A 20,027-nucleotide genomic window follows, 5' to 3' on the forward strand; every position below is an offset into this window, starting at 1 on the left:
TGAGGAAAGTCGCCTACAGGTTAATACACAAGTTAGAAAATAGTTATAGGACGTAATTTGTAGACAAATCTGTCACCATTTATTGAAGTTGTTCTGGGAATAAAATAAACCAAATCTCAAATTAATTTGTGACATTTATAAAGAATTGATTTTCACACATTTGCATAAGGATTATAAAAGACAAGAGATAAAAGACAAGGGTTCTGGGTACTGAGGGAGCTTAGAACAGATGGGTGCATACAAAAAACACAGGTTTAAAGAATACAAAAAAATCATTTTTTTCTAAGCTACAAAGGTTCCGTAACACAGTCATTCCTGCACTGACAACATGGATATGTTGCTAGTAAGTTCTTTACATGCATTTGTCTGTAAAATAGATATACTGCAGGCTTAGGGACCATGCAAAATTACAGTATCTCTCTAATCAACTATTGGGACGAAAAAAAAAAGAACATAAAACATAGGACTCTTGATATCATTTTGGCATACATAAAGTTTACTCTTTTTCTCAAAAGTATCCTACAATTTGTATGAATCACAAAACAATAATGGCCACAGAATTGCGTTAATAAAAAAGTCAATTTGTGAGAAACGTCAAAACATTTACTTAAATACATCATGGCTATGATCTTATGCATAAAAGTGGTGCCTGTATAACATGCAAATATCATAGAACAGCTTTGTTTAAAAATTGCTTTCCCTGCTCGAATATGGAAACTCTACATTATTTGAGTACAAGTATAAATACTTTATACATCTTCACAGTTACAAACAATTTTCCGTTCCCCCTTTGCAGTCTTCAAAAATGCGACAAATTGAATGGTTTTTTGATTCTGCAGCATTAAACCTTAAAGGGAACCTGTCATGAGAAATGTCCCCTAAAACCTCACAGATTCCCCCTCTGCAGCTCCTGGGCTGCATTCTATAAAGGTCCCTGTTATGATTGTGGCCACTTTCTGACCTAAAAAAAGTGTTTATAAAGTTGTACCTTTTTTGCTTCTGATTCTGTAAATACGTCCCGGGGGCGGGCTGCCTGATGGCCGTTAGTCTGCCCCCTGGTCCTGTATGCCGCCCCCCTCGCTGATTACAATAATGCTGGACGCCGCCCCCTGCTACATCCATCGCCGCGCATGCCCAGTGCCCATCTCTCGGGGATGAGCACTGTGCCTAGCGTCACCGCTGGTGACGTGCATGCAGGGTTAAGATTATGGGCGGTGCTGTGATGTTTATCGGCCTGCTTCGTTCTGCGCAAGCGCGCTGCTGGTAATCTGATCTCCGCGTCTCCTCCTGATCGGTGTAGTCACCGCTCCTCCCATCTATTTCCTGGGGATGGGAAGGAGGTGACGTGGGGGTCAGCAGCAGCGCGCTTGCGCAGAACGAAGCAGGCCGAGGGGGCAAGCGCGGCCCCGCGATTATGGGCGGTTGCTTAGGAATAAACATCACAGCACCGCCCATAATCTTAACCCTGCGTGCACGTCACCAGCGGTGACGCTAGGCACAGTGCTCATCCCCGACAGATGGGCACTGGGCATGCGCGGCGATGGATGTAGCAGGGGGCGGCGTCCAGCATTATTGTAATCAGCGAGGGGGGCGGCATACAGGACCAGGGGGCAGACTAACGGCCATCAGGCAGCCCGCCCCCGGGACGTATTTACAGAATCAGAAGCAAAAAAGGTACAACTTTATAAACACTTTTTTTAGGTCAGAAAGTGGCCACAATCATAACAGGGACCTTTATAGAATGCAGCCCAGGAGCTGCAGAGGGGGAATCTGTGAGGTTTTAGGGGACATTTCTCATGACAGGTTCCCTTTAAATTGCAATTTCTGTACAATATTGGATGTAAACTTTTCTTAAAGTGCCGAATGCAAAGATCCTTTTAACATGTGAGCACTGGAATCACTGAGCTTGTGTTTATTGCTCTAAACGATTTTATCCACAAAATATGTCTGACTGTTCCATATATCTTAGGGAAAATAAATTAGGCATATTTACTATTATTAAAGCACTTTATTATTAGGTTTCTTAAAATTCAAGTAATTCTAAAATATTCTTTATATATATTCTAAACATTCCCTCTACCTCTACAATGAACCACTGAATATCTTTGGTGCCAAGTGGGCATCTTGACAAATACAGTAAACGTTCTTCATAAAAGGGATTGTAAACTGCAAAATCCTACAACACACAATACATTAGGAGCCATCAAAATGATAACATTTTTACTTTTTATATATTTTCTTAGTTGATAGTAACAGATGCTCCTTTACCTGCCAATCAAACCTGTCGCTTCCCCTCTGAACAGAGATGTGTGTGCTGACAGCATAGGTCTGCTGACATGTGCATAGTAAGGGAGGACTTAAAGAGGTGGTTCACTACTCTGCATAAGTAACTGCATAACTGATAAGGGAGGCTTTTTCTAAATACTTTGTGTTGCCAATTCAGCCTCTGACCGGCGCTATCACAGTCCACTCTTCCCATCGCGTGACCCCCCCGAGCTCCGTCACCTCTGGGATCCGGTGATGTCACGTCAACTTCCAGTTGATGTGACATCTTCGGCGTGGGCCCTAGTCTTCCTCAGTGACTGGGTTGTGGGCGGCGTTTCACCGCTAGTCACAGCCCAGAATCCCTCCTGCTTGCGGCGCTCTGCAGTGAAGTGCTGGTCTGTGACATTGGGCTATCATGAGTGGTGAAACGCCACCCACAGCCCAGTTACTCAGGAAGACTGGGGCCGGTCGCGGTGATGTCAGGTCAACTGGAAGTTGACGTACATCACCGGATCCCAGAAGCCACAGAGCCCGGGGGTTCATGCAATAGGTGACCGGACCGCAATAGTGCTGCTCAGAGGCAGAATTGGCAACACAAGGTATTTAGAAAAAACCTTCTATATGAGCTTTACATCAATGTGTGGTCACCATGCTGCGTAGTGGACCACCCCTTTAACGGTGTTTCTTTAGCTAACAACCAATAGAAACACAAGGATTTTTTTTTAGAAGCAACTGATTGGCTACAAGTCATTCCGCTGATTACTGGTGCTTCATATTCTGCTGTGAGGGGAGCTGCTTAATTCAGCATTTGGAATGTCTAATGTTCTCATATTTTGAGTAATCCTCAAACTGGAAAGTACCCTCATACAAATTACAAGCCACATTAAGTTATTTTTTTTATAGTGTGACACATTTTAAGTTTACAATTCCTTTAATATTTATTGATATACATGACGCTAAAACTAAATTTCTTACTATTATTAAAGTCAAAATAATCAACAATCTGAACAAGATACATCAGATTTCCTACAATATATGAATGGCATTGATATTCAGCTGCAGAATATTGTTACATGTCTGGTTTAGAGAAACTTTAAACAATTAGGGACAAGCAACAATTATGTCATACATAGTAATAAAAGGTGTTGACCAGGAGTTAAAAAATGATGGCAGGAGATGAGCAAATAAATCCACAGAACCCTGGTCCAGCAGCCAGGTCAGTATTCAGTGGCCTCTATACGGGAACCCAGCGAACCTCCTCCTACCTTTCAGCATTCACAGCGCCTTTTTTTATTAGCCGACTTATTGCAAAATCATATAAACATCTCACTATAACAATGATGTTGCTCCAGGCCTGCTAATCAAAGAGGAGCTGCAGATATCATCAGATAGGAAGCGTTTCGCAGGGCTCACGTCCAGTTGCAACGCAATATTGTTCTGCCTGCTGGACCGGGGTCCTGCAAGTCGATTTGCTCATTTCTAATGATGACCTATCAATATGAGATTGGTGGGAGATTTGACTGAAATCGGCTCCGGTACCGCTGCCGGATATAAATGATCAGAGCTCAACTGCCCCGTACATTTCTTAGTGGCTACTCCTGGGTAGAGATGAGTAAACCTAAAAAGTTAAGTTCGGTGTTCATTCCGAACATAGACTTTACAAAAAAAATCAGTGTTCGAGTTTGAGGTTTGGGTGCTTTACATATACAAACCACTTGAGTGAGCATTGTTGTGCTCGGGGACGCTCAGTGCTCGGCCAGTGCGAGCCTCCTGCAGTGTTTGAATGGGGTTAACACAGCATTATCAGATATAGTGTGCACCCCCTAAAAAAATGGAAAAACTCGCCCTACCTTCCTCGGAAGTAATCAGTTTATGGTTGGTTGTATGTGGGTGGAGACCTGAACTGCTCATTCAGTGACTTCCATTGGCGTTCAGGTCAAGTCCGGGTGCCAAACAGAACTTTTTCTAAAGTCTGATTGAACTCGCTGAACCGGACTTCCATGGATATAATCATCTTTACTCCCGGGTACTGCACTTTATCTCCTGTCCTAGTAAATGTAATCTAGTACTCAGCAACTACGAGACTGCGTACATCACTTATATCTGTCCTCTCCTGGAACCGATTTTTGCAGATCGGAGGGGATGCCACGTGTCAGACCCCCACCGAGCTCATATTGATGATCTATTTCACGGACAGGTCATCAATTGTTCAGTCCTAGATGACTCCTTTAACTCCGATTTAACTCCGATTATTTAAAGTTTTCTACACCAGAGGAATCAAGAACGTTAATATTTGGTCAAATGACAGCGTACTTCATTAAAAAAAAGTTAATTATATACAATAAAAACTTTTGCACTCTCACCCAGTCATAAAATAGTAATAAACCAAACCTAGACATGGTTAAAATAAGTCACACATGATAATAATAAAAAAGAAATCCTGGAGAAAAGACTGATTTTCTTGCTGCCCACGCTAGAACAAGAAAATCACTTGGATACAGCAGGCAATTCAGATTTTCAATCAACAAACACCCTCTGTCTCTTTTACTGCTTTGTTCTCTCCCTCTCCATCTTCAAAATGTACAATTTAGATGAAATGTTAATGGTCTCCAAGCACGGCTTCACAGAATGGGGACGTCCGCAGATTAGAATGCATTGTGCTTGTTGAGTATAGTTGGCTTTTCCTCTATAAACTCTGCATAATCTACAGTCTGCTTTTTAAGATTAGGAATAAAATGAATAATAATGCACCAAAAATATTAGGATAAACGTGAAGAAAAAAAAATACGACAAGGCAACAGATTTGCTATTGTAAGGTACAGTACAACCCCCAACCCAACCGATAAAATCCTAGTGTAACAGTGTTGTAGCTAGCCGTCAACCGTTCCGTTTTGCTACATTGGTGACACCTAATAAAAACACAACAAAAATCACCTTGAAATAACATAAAACAAGATCGATTCTCAAACGACGATAGACTATTAACATATGATTCAACATTAATAAAAATATTCTCTGTTTCTTTATAACTGTATAATTAGACTTCTTTATCATAAATAGTGCAGTGCTCAAAATGTTAAAGGGAAATATGCCAGTCTAAAAATCCTGCCAAGACAATAAGGGAATAACATAAGAGCACACTTCATATTCAGTGTTTGTGGTCGCTATATTACAGTGTTCTCAAAAGGACAGTGAATTGCTCGACTTCAGTTTGCGTTTTGCAGCTTTACACAACTGTTGCTGGCCTGCGGCCCATCTCGGCTTCCAGTTTGACCATCTGCTGGATTTCCTTTGCCTAAAGGAAAAAAATATATAAATAAGGAAATGTGGTTATATACCATGACATGGCTGGTTATATGCTAAAACTTTAATGAGTAGAAGTAAGAGAATAAAACTGTAGTAATAATGTATCACCCCCAAAAATGTATCTAAAGGCCGCTTTACACGCTACGACATCGCTACAGCGATCTTGTTGGGGTCACGGAATTTGTGACGCACATCCGGTCGCTTTAGCGATGTCTTTGCATGTGACACCTATGAGCAATTTTGAATCGTCGCAAAAATGGTCAAAATCGCTCATCGGTGACATAGGGGTCCATTCTCGAATATCGTTGCTGCTGCAGAAGCGATGTAGTTCCTCGTTGCTGCGGCAGCACACATCGCTCCGTGTGACACCGCAGGAACGAGGAACCTCTCCTTACCTGCCTCCCGCCCGCAATGAGGAAGGAAGGAGGTGGGCGGGATGTTACGTCCCACTCATCTCCGCCCCTCCGCTTCTATTGGGCGGCCGCTTAGTGACGTCGCTGTGACGCCGCACGTACTGTCCCCTTAGAAAGGAGGCGGATCGCCGGTCACAGCGACGTCGCTAGGCAGGTAAGTAGTGTGACGGGTCTGGGCGATGTTGTATGCCACGGGTAGCGATTTGCCCGTGTCGCACAACCGAAGGGGGCGGGTACCCACGCTAGCGATATCGGTACCGATATCGCAGCATGTAAAGTGGCCTTTACACATCATATATGTGATATATAAACACCAATGTGAACACAGGGTTAGGTATTCCACCCATACTTGAGTGTGGATCATGTGATTCAGAATAGTGATTTCTATTACCTGAAGTCAACCTCTAGTCCAAAACTGAAAATTTTGTTTGGCACAACTGAATTTTCGATTCATGGTTTGTTTGTTTTTTCTAGAAAAAACATTCTAAAATCAACTCAGATTGCTTTATACTACTGAGGATTTAGCAGTTCACAGTAATATATAATGCATACAGGGTTAGAAGAGGAATGGCTATTGCACCCAACCCAGGTAGCCACGTTGACTAGTATTGGCTTGTCTGCTGTTACTGGGAAAATGCCATTACAGGGAACCTGTCACCAGATTTGTCCCCTATAAGCTGCGGCCACCACTAGTAAACTCTTATATACAGCATCCTAGAATTGTGTATATAAGAACCTAGGGCGATCTGTATAATGTAAAAAATAACTTTTATTATACTCACCTGCGGGGCGATCAGGTGCGATGGGTGTCACTGGTCTCGGTTAGGTGCCTCCTATCTTCTTGCTTTCGCCATCCTCCTTCCCTACGTCATTCACACAAAGGCCACCATTGTTGCATTCCTGTGCATGTGAACTTCTCTCCGCTCGGCTGAGGTGAGGGCAGATGAAAGTATTGTAGTGCGCATGCTTGGACGTTCTTTGACCCTTCTCAGCGCCTGCGCATTATAATACTTTGCTCTTTCCACAGCAGGTCAGAGAGAAGTGCATATGCGCAGGAGCGTAATAGCGGCCTGTGTGTGGATGACGTAGGACACGTCATCTACATAAAATGTGAAGGAAGACTGCGATCGTAAGAAGAGAGGAGGCGCCACACTGAGACCAGCGGCTCCTATTGGCCCAGACATCCCCACAGGTGAGTATAATAAAAGCTGTTTTTTACATTATACACGTCGTCCTTGACAATTATATATAGCGTATTCTAGAATGTTGTATATATTAAGAGCTCACTGTGGTGGCTACAGCTTATAGGAGACAAATCTGGTGACAGATTCCCTTTAATGGTCCCTTATATGTAGAACTTAAGTTAAGAAGGTGTTGGGGATGAGAGGTCAAGATTTCCAAAAATGAGCCTTGAGTAGCTGATTCAGGATAGAGTTTAAGTATGTTTTAATAGATATGATAAGGAAGCTTTATTATTTTTACAGTTTAAGGCTATGTGCACACATTGCTTTTTTTATATGCTTCTTTTCTGCACATAAAAAAACATGTTTTGGCAGGAAAAACGCAGCAGAAAAAACACACATTTTTTTTATTGCATATCCACGTTCTATCGTTAGCATTTTTTCCTGCTTCTATTGTGCTTATTTTTAGTCATGGTGATCGCGGGGGTTTAGGTGCTGTATTCCTACGATTGCCGCTGGGTCTCCAGCTGATGTTACAGCCGGGACCCGGCTCTCACTGCCTGGTGCCCAGCGCTGCTACCGGCAGTTTAACCCCATAAATGCTGCAATTAGTGTGATTGCAGCGTTCAGGAGGCAGGGAGAGGGATCACTTATTACTCCCTGGTGATCGGGTCCCTGTAATGCAATCACAGGGACCAAATCGCTGCCATGGTAACCCTGCATTGTCACCATGACAACCCCAGGCTACTAAGCTACGGATCGCCTCACACATCATGCTGTATGCATGGTGTGAGGTTAAGTGCTGCAATATAAGTCACTGTAGTGATAAAGCTCTGCAGGGGATTGTAGAAACACAGGAAATAAACGCAGAACCAATTGACATGCTGCTTCTTTTTTCAGCAACAAAATCTGCAAGGAAAAAAAAAGCAGCGTGTGCACAGCAAATCACGATTCTCATAGACTTTGCTTTTTCCTTGCTTTTATTGATTAAAATAAGCAAGGAAAAATGCATGAAAAATGCAAAAAAAACACCACATGTGCCCATGGTCTTATAAACTTTACTTCCACCAACTTTTACTAACTTTCTACGTACACAGGCCCATTAACTAATGTCAAATATGAAGGTTAAAGGGAGCCAATCACCAGAATTTTCGTATATAATCTAAAGCCAGTGCTATACTGGCACTATCAGGCTGATTCTATACATACCTGTAGTGGTCAGCTAGGATGTTTAGTTTTTAAAATCCAAGAAAGTGAAGTTTATCAAATAGGCAAATTCTTGAGTGACAGCAGCTGAGGATCAGATAATATCTGGGGGGGTATTAATAGTTATGCTAATTCTAAAAGGGGAAGGGATAAGTATTATACCATTGATTCACTTTTCCACTTGCAGGACCTGTGTAAGGTCATACCCATGTGACCAGAAGGGGCGAGGCCTCAGCCAACAGAAAAATGTTGCTTCATGGTACAAGCTTTGTTGGGTGAGGCTCCGCCCCTTCTGGTCACATGGGTATGACCTCACACAGGTCCTGCAAGTGAAAAAGTGAATCGATGGTATAATACTCATACTAATTCTAACAGGGGGAGGGGATAGCTATGAATACACCCCTCCAGATATTATCTGATCCTCAGCTGCTGTCACTCAAGAAGCTGCCGATTTTATAAACTTTACTTTCTTGTGTTTCAAAACCTAAACATCCGAGCTGACCACTACAGGTATGTAGAGAATCAACCTGATAGTGCCAGTATAGCACTGGCTTTAGGTTATATAGGAAAATCCTGGTGATTGGTTCCCTTTAAGAAAATAGGGCACATCAGTCCTCTGACTGGTACTAAAATAAATCAAAATCCTATTTACCTGAAAATGATGTAATATTATAGATACTGTTATGAATTTCTACAAATAAAACGTCAAACTAAGGGGTACTTTGCACGCTGCGACATCGCAAGCCGATGCTGCGATGTCGCACGCGATAGTCCCCGCCCCCGTCACAGCTGTGATATCCTTGTGATAGCTGCCGTAGCGAACATTATCGCTACGGCAGGTTCACATGGACTCGCCTGTCCTGGGACGCCGCTCTGGCCGGCGAGCCGCCTCCTTATTAAGAGGGCGGGTCGTGCGGCGTCACAGCAACGTCACACGGCAGGCGGCCAATAGGAGCAGAGGTGCGGAGATGAGTGGGATGTAAACATCCCGCCCACCTCCTTCCTTCCGCATATCCTACGGAAGCCGCTGTGACGCCGGTAGGAGATGTTCCTCGCTCCTGCGACTTCACACACAGCAATGTGTGCTGCCGCAGTAGCGAGGAACAACATCGGACCGTCGCGTCAGCGTAATTATGGATTACGCCGACGCTGCACCGATGATACGATTACGACGCTTTTGCGCTCGTTAATCGTATCATCGAACCTTTACACACTATGATGTCGCATGCGATACCGGAAGTACGTCATTTTCAATTTGACCCCACCGACATTGCACCTGCGATGTCGTAGTGTGCAAAGCCCGCCTAAGTCTGTTCACATTGGTCTTTTTCTTGTTGTTGGCTGACAGAAACAATAATAGGATCAGTAACAAATTCTTACAAATGTGTCAATACTATTCTAATGCAGTGTTCACATTATGGTTTGCTGCCCATTATTGTCCACCAAAGGCCCTATTCTGAATAACTGAAAGGCGGTATTTAGAAGTCCCTCTAATGGAGGCAAATGGAATCCAAAATATGAAACTATGGACTCTGAACTTCTTTCATACACTGTTCATTTTTTTTTGTCAAACACAATAGGGTAGAAAGCTACAATGGTGTCTCCTGCTAAAAAGATAGGCACCATCATCAGAAGGTCAAATAGACTCCTACGTTTGGGATTTTGGGCTCCGCTTGCCTCATTGACATAAATCAACATAAATATCTAAATACTATTTTTGGGATATTCATACAGAGGCCCCCGATGGAGAGCTGAATGGGCAGCAAAACCATGTTAACACTGCCTAGGAGTTGCTGTTGCACAACCGGTGTCCCCATTTAGCCTAACCAAAATACATGCATTCATACATTACAGTGAAAACATGGCGTTTGTGTTCCTCATTGACTGTAAAATACCAATTAATGACAATAAGCAATGGAGGAGCGGCCGTACCTTGTGAGTGAGACACAGCATGACACGATTTCAAAAGCTGTTTGTACAAAAACAACAAATAATGTCAAAATTATGCAGCATGATATGAAGCAAAGAAAGTAGAAAGTAAAAGTACTGAAAGCTTGAAAAATGCATGAAAGTCATCCAAATATACAGTACAATGCCATTAATGAGACACTATGAGCTGAAACACCTTTCTGCTTTCATCGAGGTTCTTGTTCCCACTCTTGTAAGTATATATAATTTAACTAAAATAAAAATACTCCCTCCTAAAGTTTTTCAATACTAAATGTACACTGAGTTATTGCACTATTGTGGAGGTCAATCAAGTTCTTGCCTGTCAGTTTTGGACAACCATTTTTTATACCTATAGTAGCTTAAAGGGGTTGTCTACTACACAACACATAGGTGACATCAGGAGGACATGAGAGCTGTGGCTGCTCCATCACTTTCTCTGGATGTCAGATTTGTCTGAAGGAGGGGACAGTGAAGCTAGCGCTGACTGATCGCAGGGATTGTGTGACATATCAATGTCACACGATCCTCGGGAGAGCCAGGGCCGACACTGCTGGAATGGTACAGCACACGGAGATGAGCATAGGTGTTATTTTACATAGGGATTGAGAAGGAGTTGTCTGAGTAGTGGACAACCCATGTGATGGACATAGATAACACCATCAAAAGGAAAAGCCTTCAACAACCTTGCCAGAAAATTGGATGCCTATAATTTTCCTGAATGTTATTGTATTCTTGTAGTAATGAAGATATACGTACAGGATAAATAATGAGCTTAGTACAAAAGATAATAAACTGCCCCAGATCATTCTTCCACCACAAACCACTGAACGACAGATAAGGTGTTTGTTTAAGCCAGTGCCACAATCGTACAGGAAATAACCATCTGAGAAGATAGTGTGATGAATACTGGATATCTGCGTGATTTATCATCTTGTTAGAAAGAAGTGGAATAAATTGGTTACAATCTTATCAGATTGGGATTCTACATACTTTGCACATGTAGTGAGCATGTGGGAACACAAGAATGTACACAAACAAAAAGATGCGTCCACTTGTATCTTTACATAACGGGTGTGGCACCTTTTTGGGCGGTGCATCTTGTCTATATGGTGTTCCAAGGGCAGGTGTCTAAACAGTCGTGGCTGGGTACTACTCTGTGTCTGTCTATTTTGAGGCCTACTGGTACTACGAAGGTAATCTACAAGATACAAGACTTTGGGACTATTATGAATGAGTACACCCTGTCGTGTTGGGATGGCTTTTATGCTCTTTAAATCAGAATAGTGTCGGCTAAGTACCCTATGTTATTTACTGTACATGTGTTATTGCTATATATGGCGCACTTATGGAAAATGGAAGAAACACAAAATGGCTGTCAATCTTAAGATTTCACCTTTATGGGGTAAGGATGATTCAGAGAAAGGTCAGGAATCAGCCCAGAACTACACGGGAGGACCTAGTCAATGACTTGAAGAGAGCTGTGATCACAGTCTCAAAGATTACCATTAGTAACACACTACACTGTCATGGATTAAAATCCAGCAGTGCACGCAAGGTTCCACTACTCACTCCATCACATGTAAAGACCCATTTGAAGCTTGTCAATGACCATCTGGAGGATCTACAGGAGGCATGGAAGAAGGTCATGTGGTCAGATGAGACCAAAATAGAACTTTTTGGTATCAACTCCACTTGCCGTGTTTGAAGGTAGAAGAAAGATAAGTACAACTCAAAGAACACTGTCCCAACTGGGAAGCATTGTGATTGGAAATATCATACTTTGGGGTGCTTTTCTGCAAAAGAGACAGGATGACTGCACCGTATTGAAGGGAGGATGGATGGGGTCATGTATCATGAGTTTTTGGCCTACAACTTCCTTCACTTAGTAAGAGCATTGGAGATGTGTTGTGGCTGGGTCTTCCAGCATGACAATGACCCGAAACACACAGTCAGGGCAACTAAGGAGTGGCTCCATAAGAAGCTTTTCAAGATCCTGGAGCGACCTAGCAAGTCTCCAGACCTGAACCCAATAGAAAATATTTGGAGGGAGCTGAAACTCAATGCTTCCCTGTGACAGCCCTGAAACCTGAAAGATCTGGAGAAGATATGTATGGAGGAGTGGGCTAAAATCCCTGCTGCAACGTGTGCAAACTTGGTCAAGAACTACAGGAAACCTCTGACCTCTGTAAGTGCAAATAAAGGTTTCTACCAAATATTAAGTTCTGTTTTCCTATTGTATCAAATACTTATTTCATGCAATAAAACATAAATTAATTATTTAAAAATCACACAATGTGATTTTCTGGATTTTGGGGATTCTGGCTGTCAGAGTTGAAGTGTACCTACGATAAAAACTACAGACTTCTCCATTTTCTGTAGGTGGGAAATCTTGCGAAATTATATATTACACACACACACACACACGCGCACACACACACACACACACGCACGCACGCACGCACGCACGCACGCACGCACACACACACACACACACATCTTTTAGATAAAGCAAAAATGGAGAGTTTTGGCTCTGGGCCTCTTTACCTGTTCGTTCTGCTTCTCCAGAATTTCCAAATGTTCCAGCTGAGCTTTCTTCAACTGATCCATTTCCTTTGATTGTTTCATTGCCAGCTATGGGAAAAACAGAACATGTGAAATGTCACTGCTATTAATCAAGGCGACAAAATTAAGACTTTCATCATTTTCCATTAAACAACAATTGCAGCTTGTTATTTTGCAGTTAGAGATGTCAGGATAAAAACACATTTCACTAAGCGGAGTAGTGACAGGCTGGAGAGGTTGTCATGGGAATGGTAAACCTGGCATTCCGCCTGCCGCACCATTTCTTCCTGCCTGAGATCAACAGTTTGTTTCCATTCTGTGCACAATTTCATGCATTTCTATATCGTATAAGTGCATATAAGTGCATCTACAGCTCTCTATAATATGCAGATGTAGAGATATCAATCCTTCACAAATAATTAAAAAACATTGTAATTTTACCTAAAATTTTAGATGAACCCTCAAAAAGTGTATTGGTGTAGATGCAAGAGGAAAGTCTGTTTTTCATTACACAACCTGCATCCCTTCCTAAACTCAGCCTTTGTTCCAGTGTAAGGCTATGTGCGCACGTTGCGTTTTTTCCTGCGTTTTGGCTGTGTTTAAAACCGCAGCGTGTCATTGTCAAAATGCATGCGTTGTGCTTCCCCAGCAAAGCCGATGAGAACTCTGCAAATTCCACGTGCATGTTGCTTTTTTAAACGCAGCGTTTTGGATGCCAAATATTTGACAAAATCGATGCGTTTAAAAAAGCAGCATGTCACTTCTTTTGGGTGTTTTGGTTGCATCTTCCACCCATTGAAATCAATGAGGTGTGTCAAAATGCAACCAAAATGTTTAGCTGTGCGCTTGCACTGCATTTTTGTTGCATTCTGCATGCTTTTTTAAAAAACAAAACGCAGGTCTTTTGGTCTCTCTCTCTCTCTGTCAATGTCGGTCTCTGTCTGTCTCTTTATCTCTCTGTCGGTTGGTCAGTTGTTCTCTTTCTCTGTCAGTCGGTCTTTCTCTGTCGGTCTCTCTCTGTTGGTCAGTCTCTGTCGGTCGGTCTCTCCCTCTCACCCCCTCTTTCATAATCACCGATCACCGACACAGCGCTGCACAGCTGTCACAAAGCTCCGGCGGCTTCTCCAGCTTTTGAAAGTGCCGGCCGCTCATTATTCCATCTCCTATTCACTGCTTTCCCCGCCCACGGGCGCATTTGATTGGTTGCATTCAGACGAGCCCCCACGCTGAGTGACAGCTGTCTCACTGCAACCAATCACAGGCGCCAGTGGGCGGGTCTATATCGTGCAGTAAAATAAATAATTAAAAATAAACGAGTCCTTCACCGGTGACTGCAAATCAGGCCGCGGCACACAAACAGAGCCATGCGCTGACAATGAAGTCGGGTGAAGTTCATCAGAGTTCATTCTCACAGCCAGCCATGCTCTATGGGGATGTAGCAGAGCCGAGTGGTACTGCACTGTCAAAAATGCATCCAAAATGCATTCAAAACACATTCAAAATGCATTCAAAATGCATGCGTTTTGGATGCATTTTTTTTGTCAAATGCAGTGTTTACAGTTATCCAGTCTGCCAGAGGATGCATTATTTCTGCACTTGCCAGAAGGCAGCGTGCGCACATACCCTAAAGTGGGCTTTACACGCTACGACATCGCTAATGCAAACTCGTTGGGGTCACGGAATTTGTGACACACATCCGGTCGCATTAGCGATGCCGTTACGTGTGGCACCTATGAGCGATTTTGCATCGTCGCAAAAACGTGCAAAATCGCTCATCGGTGACATGGGGGTCCATTCTCAAAAATCGTTACTGCAGCAGTAACGAAGTTGTTCGTCGTTCCTGCGGCAGCACACATCGCTCCGTGTGACACCGCAGGAAGGAGGAAGCTCTCCATACCTGCCTCCCGGCCGCAATGAGGAAGGAAGGAGGTGGGCGGGATGTTATGTCCCGCTCATCTCTGCCCCTCCGCTTCTATTGGGCGGCGGTTCAGTGACGCAGCTATGACGTCGCTGTGACGCTGAACGAACTGTCCCCTTAGAAAGGAGGCGGATCGCCGGTCAAAGCGACGTCGCCGGGCAGGTAAGTAGTGTGACGGGTCTGGGCGATGTTGTGCGGCACGGGCAGCGATTTGCCCGTGTCACACAACAGATGGGTGCGGGTACCCACGCTATATATGCTTGGACCTCAGTGTTTATTGCATGCACGTTCATTGGTTATGTTTTTAATTATACTATTAGTGAATTGGTACACCAGTATTATAAAAACCCCACTGAGATCACTCTGTTATATGCGCCCTTGAAGAAAGCCACGGCGAAACGCGTCAGGGTGACACCGGTGAGGCTATGTAATATGTAACACTGTGTAATATTTTTAATATTTATAGCAGTCATGTTTAATATTATTGTTTTCTAATAGGCTTTATTATAAGCCTTTTTTTGACTATTATAAACATTTTTTCTGCTTATATTGACATCATTAGTCACAGTTGTTATTCAATCAGCCTGTCTTTTCCTCTTTTTGTGAAATAATCCTCTAGCTTTTTGATATACTGTTATCATGTTTTCCAGTCTGTCGCCATAATTATTAACATGTGATACTGGGATTGCTACCCCAGATTGACGAACTGTTGATTACTTGTATCATGGGATATTTTTAATTGGTATATTTTTTCACATTTTTTCTGCTGTACCTCTGTTTTAAATATTCCTTTTAATAATAAAAGATTTTCATTATAAATACTCTTGAGTTTTCTTTTGGGTAGTTTTATAGGTTAAATGCTTACCACTGTATCACTGCCTGTTTTTTCAATTTTGTATTGGCTCATCTTGTGTGGTGTTCAAATTCTAGGTTATCACTTTCACCATGATTGTATGGTTATTCTTTTCACTTTCATAATTTTTGCATTATAATATGAGTTTTAAATTCAGGCTTGTATGTCTTTTCTACTTTAAACTTATTTTTTTAGTAAGCTTTCATTGTCTTTAATAATCATGTATTATGTAATAATTAATATTTTTTTGTCTTTGTCCTAGTAGGGTTCTTCACTCTGCGATCCCTTGATTTCTTATATAAGACACTGCAATAGTCTAATGTTGCAGTGAATTACTACAATCCGGTGTTTTACTAACAGGCAACTTATAATGCCGTGTGACAGGCTGAATCTTTCTCATTTTTAGGCTGGTTTCAGACGTCCGTGTTTAATCAGGTACCAGTCACACGCATGGTTATGGTCATACGTGTGTCATACTTGTGTTACACGTGTGTCATGGGTGTGTCACACGTGTGACATCCGTGTTTGCATACGTGTGACACGTACCAGGTAAAACATGTGTCTCTCTAATGAAAAGATGTTCTATATTTACCTGTATCCAGCGATGCTGTCTCCGGCTCTGCTGCGTCCCGCTCCTGATCCCCGCTCATTATTTTCATTGATTATTCACTGCCTGAGGATCTGGAAGCCGGAGCATCGCGGGGACAGGCTGGGCACAGCACAGCCGTGGACATCACCGGGGACATCGCCAGTGACAGGTGAGTATACAGCAGTTTGTGCAGTGACATCCAGGGACTCATCAGGGTTCCCAATGAACTCTCATGAACCCCTGGAAGTCACCATCGTGACACTCGCTGTAGCGCAGGGGTGTCATCAGGAGGTCATCAGAGTTCATTGGGAAATCCGATGACCTCCTGAACGTCCCTGCACACACACTGCTGGCAGGATACTCACCTGTCACTAGCGATGTCCCCAGCGATGCTGACCTCGGCGGTGCTGTCTCCTTCGCTGTCACCGCGATGCACCTGCTCTCAGCTGCTCACTGTGGTGAATAATCAATGAAAATAATGAGTGGGGGTCAGGAGCGGGAGGCAGCAGAGCCGGAGACAGAATCGCTGGATACAGGTAACTATAGAAAATCTTTTTATTTAAAAACCCGTGTTTTCTCCGGTACGTGTCACACTGATGTCACACAGATCACATCAGTGTGCGGTCCGTGCTGCTGGAGAAAAAACGGGCACGTCTCCATGTGAAATAGCGGGGCCACACGGTCCGTGTGAAAACACGGCCGTGTGAGGGTGCACAATAGGGTAACATGGGTACGTGTGACATCCGTGTTAAAAACGGATGTCACACGTACCTAAAACATGGACGTCTGAAACCAGCCTTATATACAGCCAGCAGCCTACTTCACAGCTATAAATATTACTTAAAGACTTTATAAAAGTTGTGTCATTTGTCAAAAATAAGTCATTTTTTTCCCCTAGTGTAAATGCCGCTGTTTTCTTGAATGTAGAGCTGTTTTTCTTCTGTTCCTGTGCCTCTCTGTCCCTGAGATATGGCCCTCTTTTCCTTGTATGTAAATCTAGCCAAGTGGGTGTGATCCTCAACACTTTTCTATTGGATTCCTCCTGAGGACCATACCCCCTTGGCTAAAAAGACTAGACTTATATACAGAATAGAGACGGCATCTCTCAGGATTGGTGACGTATAGAAACAAAACAAACACCCCAAGTTTCAGATGAACAGCATCGTTTACATCAAATGAAAAATGACACATTTATGGCCAGTGACAGGTCCTTTTTTCAAGATATTTTTGCCATCTTAATCAGTTATGACATACTTAAAGGATGTTTAATAAAGTTGTGAAAAAAGTGGTTTCACGTCCAGATTATCTTCTAAAAACAGTTATTTTGTAGAAATATATAAACATCGAGTTTCTATCACCAATAAAACTTATATTGGTGATGAAAACTGTGAATTTTAATATGTTTCTACAATAAAGAGTTTTTAGAAGATCTGGATGCTTGAACCGACTATTTCACTACTTATTCATGGTACTTTCTGCACACCAACCTCTGTGCATCAAATCTTTTGCTTTCCTTTTTTTAAAAAATGTAATTAAAGGGAGTCTATCTGCAGGTTTTTGCTATGTAATCTAAATCGGCATGATGTGGGGCCAGAGAGCCTGATTTCAATGATGTGTCACTTACTGAACTGCTTGGTGCAATTTTGATACAATGTTTTCTCTGATAGAAATGTAGTAGTGCTACGAGTGCTGAGCTGTGTATAAGGCCAGAGTCACACTTGCGAGTGCATCGCGTGTAACTCGCGCGGGTCTCTCACTGAATCACCCGGCACAGACTCACACTCTCCTAACAGGAGAGTCTCAGCTGCATAGACATACATGCAACCGACCCACTCCTGTCAGGAGAGTGTGAGTCCATGCCAAGTGATTCAATGAGAGACTCGCGCGAGTTACACGCGATGCACTCGCAAGTGTGACTCTGGCCTAACCCTGCCCGCACCACTGATTAGCTGCTTCCTGTGTACTCTGTGCATTGTTAGCAAGCTGCCAATCAGTGGTGCGGGCGGGGTTACACAGATAAGCTGGACTATCTGGTACATGACACCTATTCCTGCAGTGATATTCTTGAGCTGATAAAACACTGATTGTATGGAAACTATAGCAAGTGACGCATCTCAGGAATCAGGCTCTCGGCCCCTACATCCTACATCATGCTGCTGCAGATTAAATATCAAAAAGTTGCTTACTGATTCCCTTTAAGTTGTTTTTAGAGGCAGATCCTTACTAGATGATTCTGTATCTCCTATATACTTTGAGAAATAGAGACGCACACAGTGTGCAGAACCTCGGTGTGCAGAGATGGGATTAACTGCCTGTTTTTCTTGGGTATCCAACAAAAGCCATTAATTTAAGAAGATGCTATGGTAGTTTTCCGGCACTATATGATGCTATGTAGACATATGAATTCAAGAATGTACATTCAGTAACTTTACATATCTGTCATCCATCACAATCAGAATGAGTGAAAGGTGTCAACCAGTCACCAACGGATCCGTCGCAGATTGTGGCAAAACTGATGTGGTGGATCCGGTAAAAAAACGGATCCTTCTCATTCACTTCTGGTCACATTTTTTGTGACCAGAAGTGAATTTACACAACTTCTGGGCATGCCCAGAAAGAAAAAACGGATCCGTCGCCTGATTCCGTCATTTGACGGATGAAGACGGATTCGACACCCATAGGCTTCAATTCTAAAAAAAGACGGACGGTGCCGGATCCATCGCCTTCCGTTTTTTCGACGCACATAAAAATGTTGTTTTGTGCGTTGCTTCCGGCGGCCGCACTCACAATTTTTGCCGGATCCGGAGGCCGCTGTATGAAACGCGAGGTCATGTGGCACAATCCGGCGCTAATACAAGTCTATGAGAAAAAAAACTGATCCGGCATCATCAGAAGACGGATCAGTTTTATCCGCAATTCGCCGGCTTGTGCCTGATGGCAAAAAACTGATGTGTGAAAGAGGCCTAAGGCTAGTTTCACACTTGCGTTGAACGGCATCTGTTGCATAGGGTTGTGTGACGGATGCAACGGATGCGTTGCATATAATGGCACAACGGATGCAACAGATCATACAAAACAACGGAAAGCTTTTTTTATTCTCTTCTTTACAGTTTTACCAACAGCAGATTATTGTGAACGATCGCTCAGCTGATCGCTCTCACATGCCGGTGGCCGGGCGCTTAGCTGATCGCTCTCACATGCCGGCGGCCGGGCGCTCAGCTGAGCTCTCACATGCCGGTGGCCGGGCGCTCAGCTGAGAGCTCTCACATGCCGGTGGCCGGGCGCTCAGCTGAGAGCTCTCACATGCCGGTGGCCAGGCGCTCAGCTGAGCGCTCTCACAAGCCGGCTGCCGGGCGCTCAGCTGAGTGTTCTCACATGCTGGCTTCCGGGCGCTTCGCTGAGCGCTCTCACATGCCGGCGGCTGGGCGCTCAGCTGAGAGCTGTCACATGCCGGTGGCCGGGCGCTCAGCTGAGAGCTGTCACATGCCGGCGGCCGGGCGCTCAGCTGAGCGTTCTCACATGCCAGCGGCCGGGCGCTCAGCTGAACGCTCTCACATGCCGGCGGCCGGGCGTTCAGCTGAGAGCTCTCACATGCCGGCGGCCGGGCGCTCAGCTGAGCATTCTCACATGCCGGCGGCCGGGCGCTCAGCTGAGCATTCTCACATGCCGGCAGCCGGGCGCTCAGCTGAGCATTCTCACATGCCGGCGGCCGGGCGCTCAGCTGAGCGTTCTCACATGCCGGCGGCCGGGCGCTCAGCTGAGCATTCTCACATGCCGGCTGCTG

The 20,027-nt window shown here is 43.8% G+C and overlaps 1 protein-coding gene across 5 annotated transcripts in view; it reads right to left on the bottom strand.

The window, feature by feature from the left end:
* Nucleotides 1-1,787: 1,787 nt before the first annotated feature.
* Nucleotides 1,788-20,027, bottom strand: part of PLCB4 (phospholipase C beta 4) — a 516,205-nt gene continuing 497,965 nt past the window's right edge. For 4 of the 5 annotated variants that reach the window (XM_075339306.1, XM_075339302.1, XM_075339303.1 and 1 more), the window contains 3 exons: nucleotides 12,866-12,952; nucleotides 10,304-10,340; nucleotides 1,788-5,560 (listed from right to left, as the gene is read on the bottom strand). In XM_075339306.1, the coding sequence (XP_075195421.1) occupies nucleotides 5,472-5,560; nucleotides 10,304-10,340; nucleotides 12,866-12,952 (213 nt within the window). In that variant the 3' untranslated portion in view covers nucleotides 1,788-5,471. The remainder of the gene's footprint in view (nucleotides 5,561-10,303; nucleotides 10,341-12,865; nucleotides 12,953-20,027) is intronic. The other variant, XM_075339305.1, reaches the window with a different exon arrangement.

Source organism: Anomaloglossus baeobatrachus, chromosome 3 (assembly GCF_048569485.1).
Source record: "Anomaloglossus baeobatrachus isolate aAnoBae1 chromosome 3, aAnoBae1.hap1, whole genome shotgun sequence".
Taxonomy (NCBI): Eukaryota; Metazoa; Chordata; class Amphibia; order Anura; family Aromobatidae; genus Anomaloglossus; species Anomaloglossus baeobatrachus.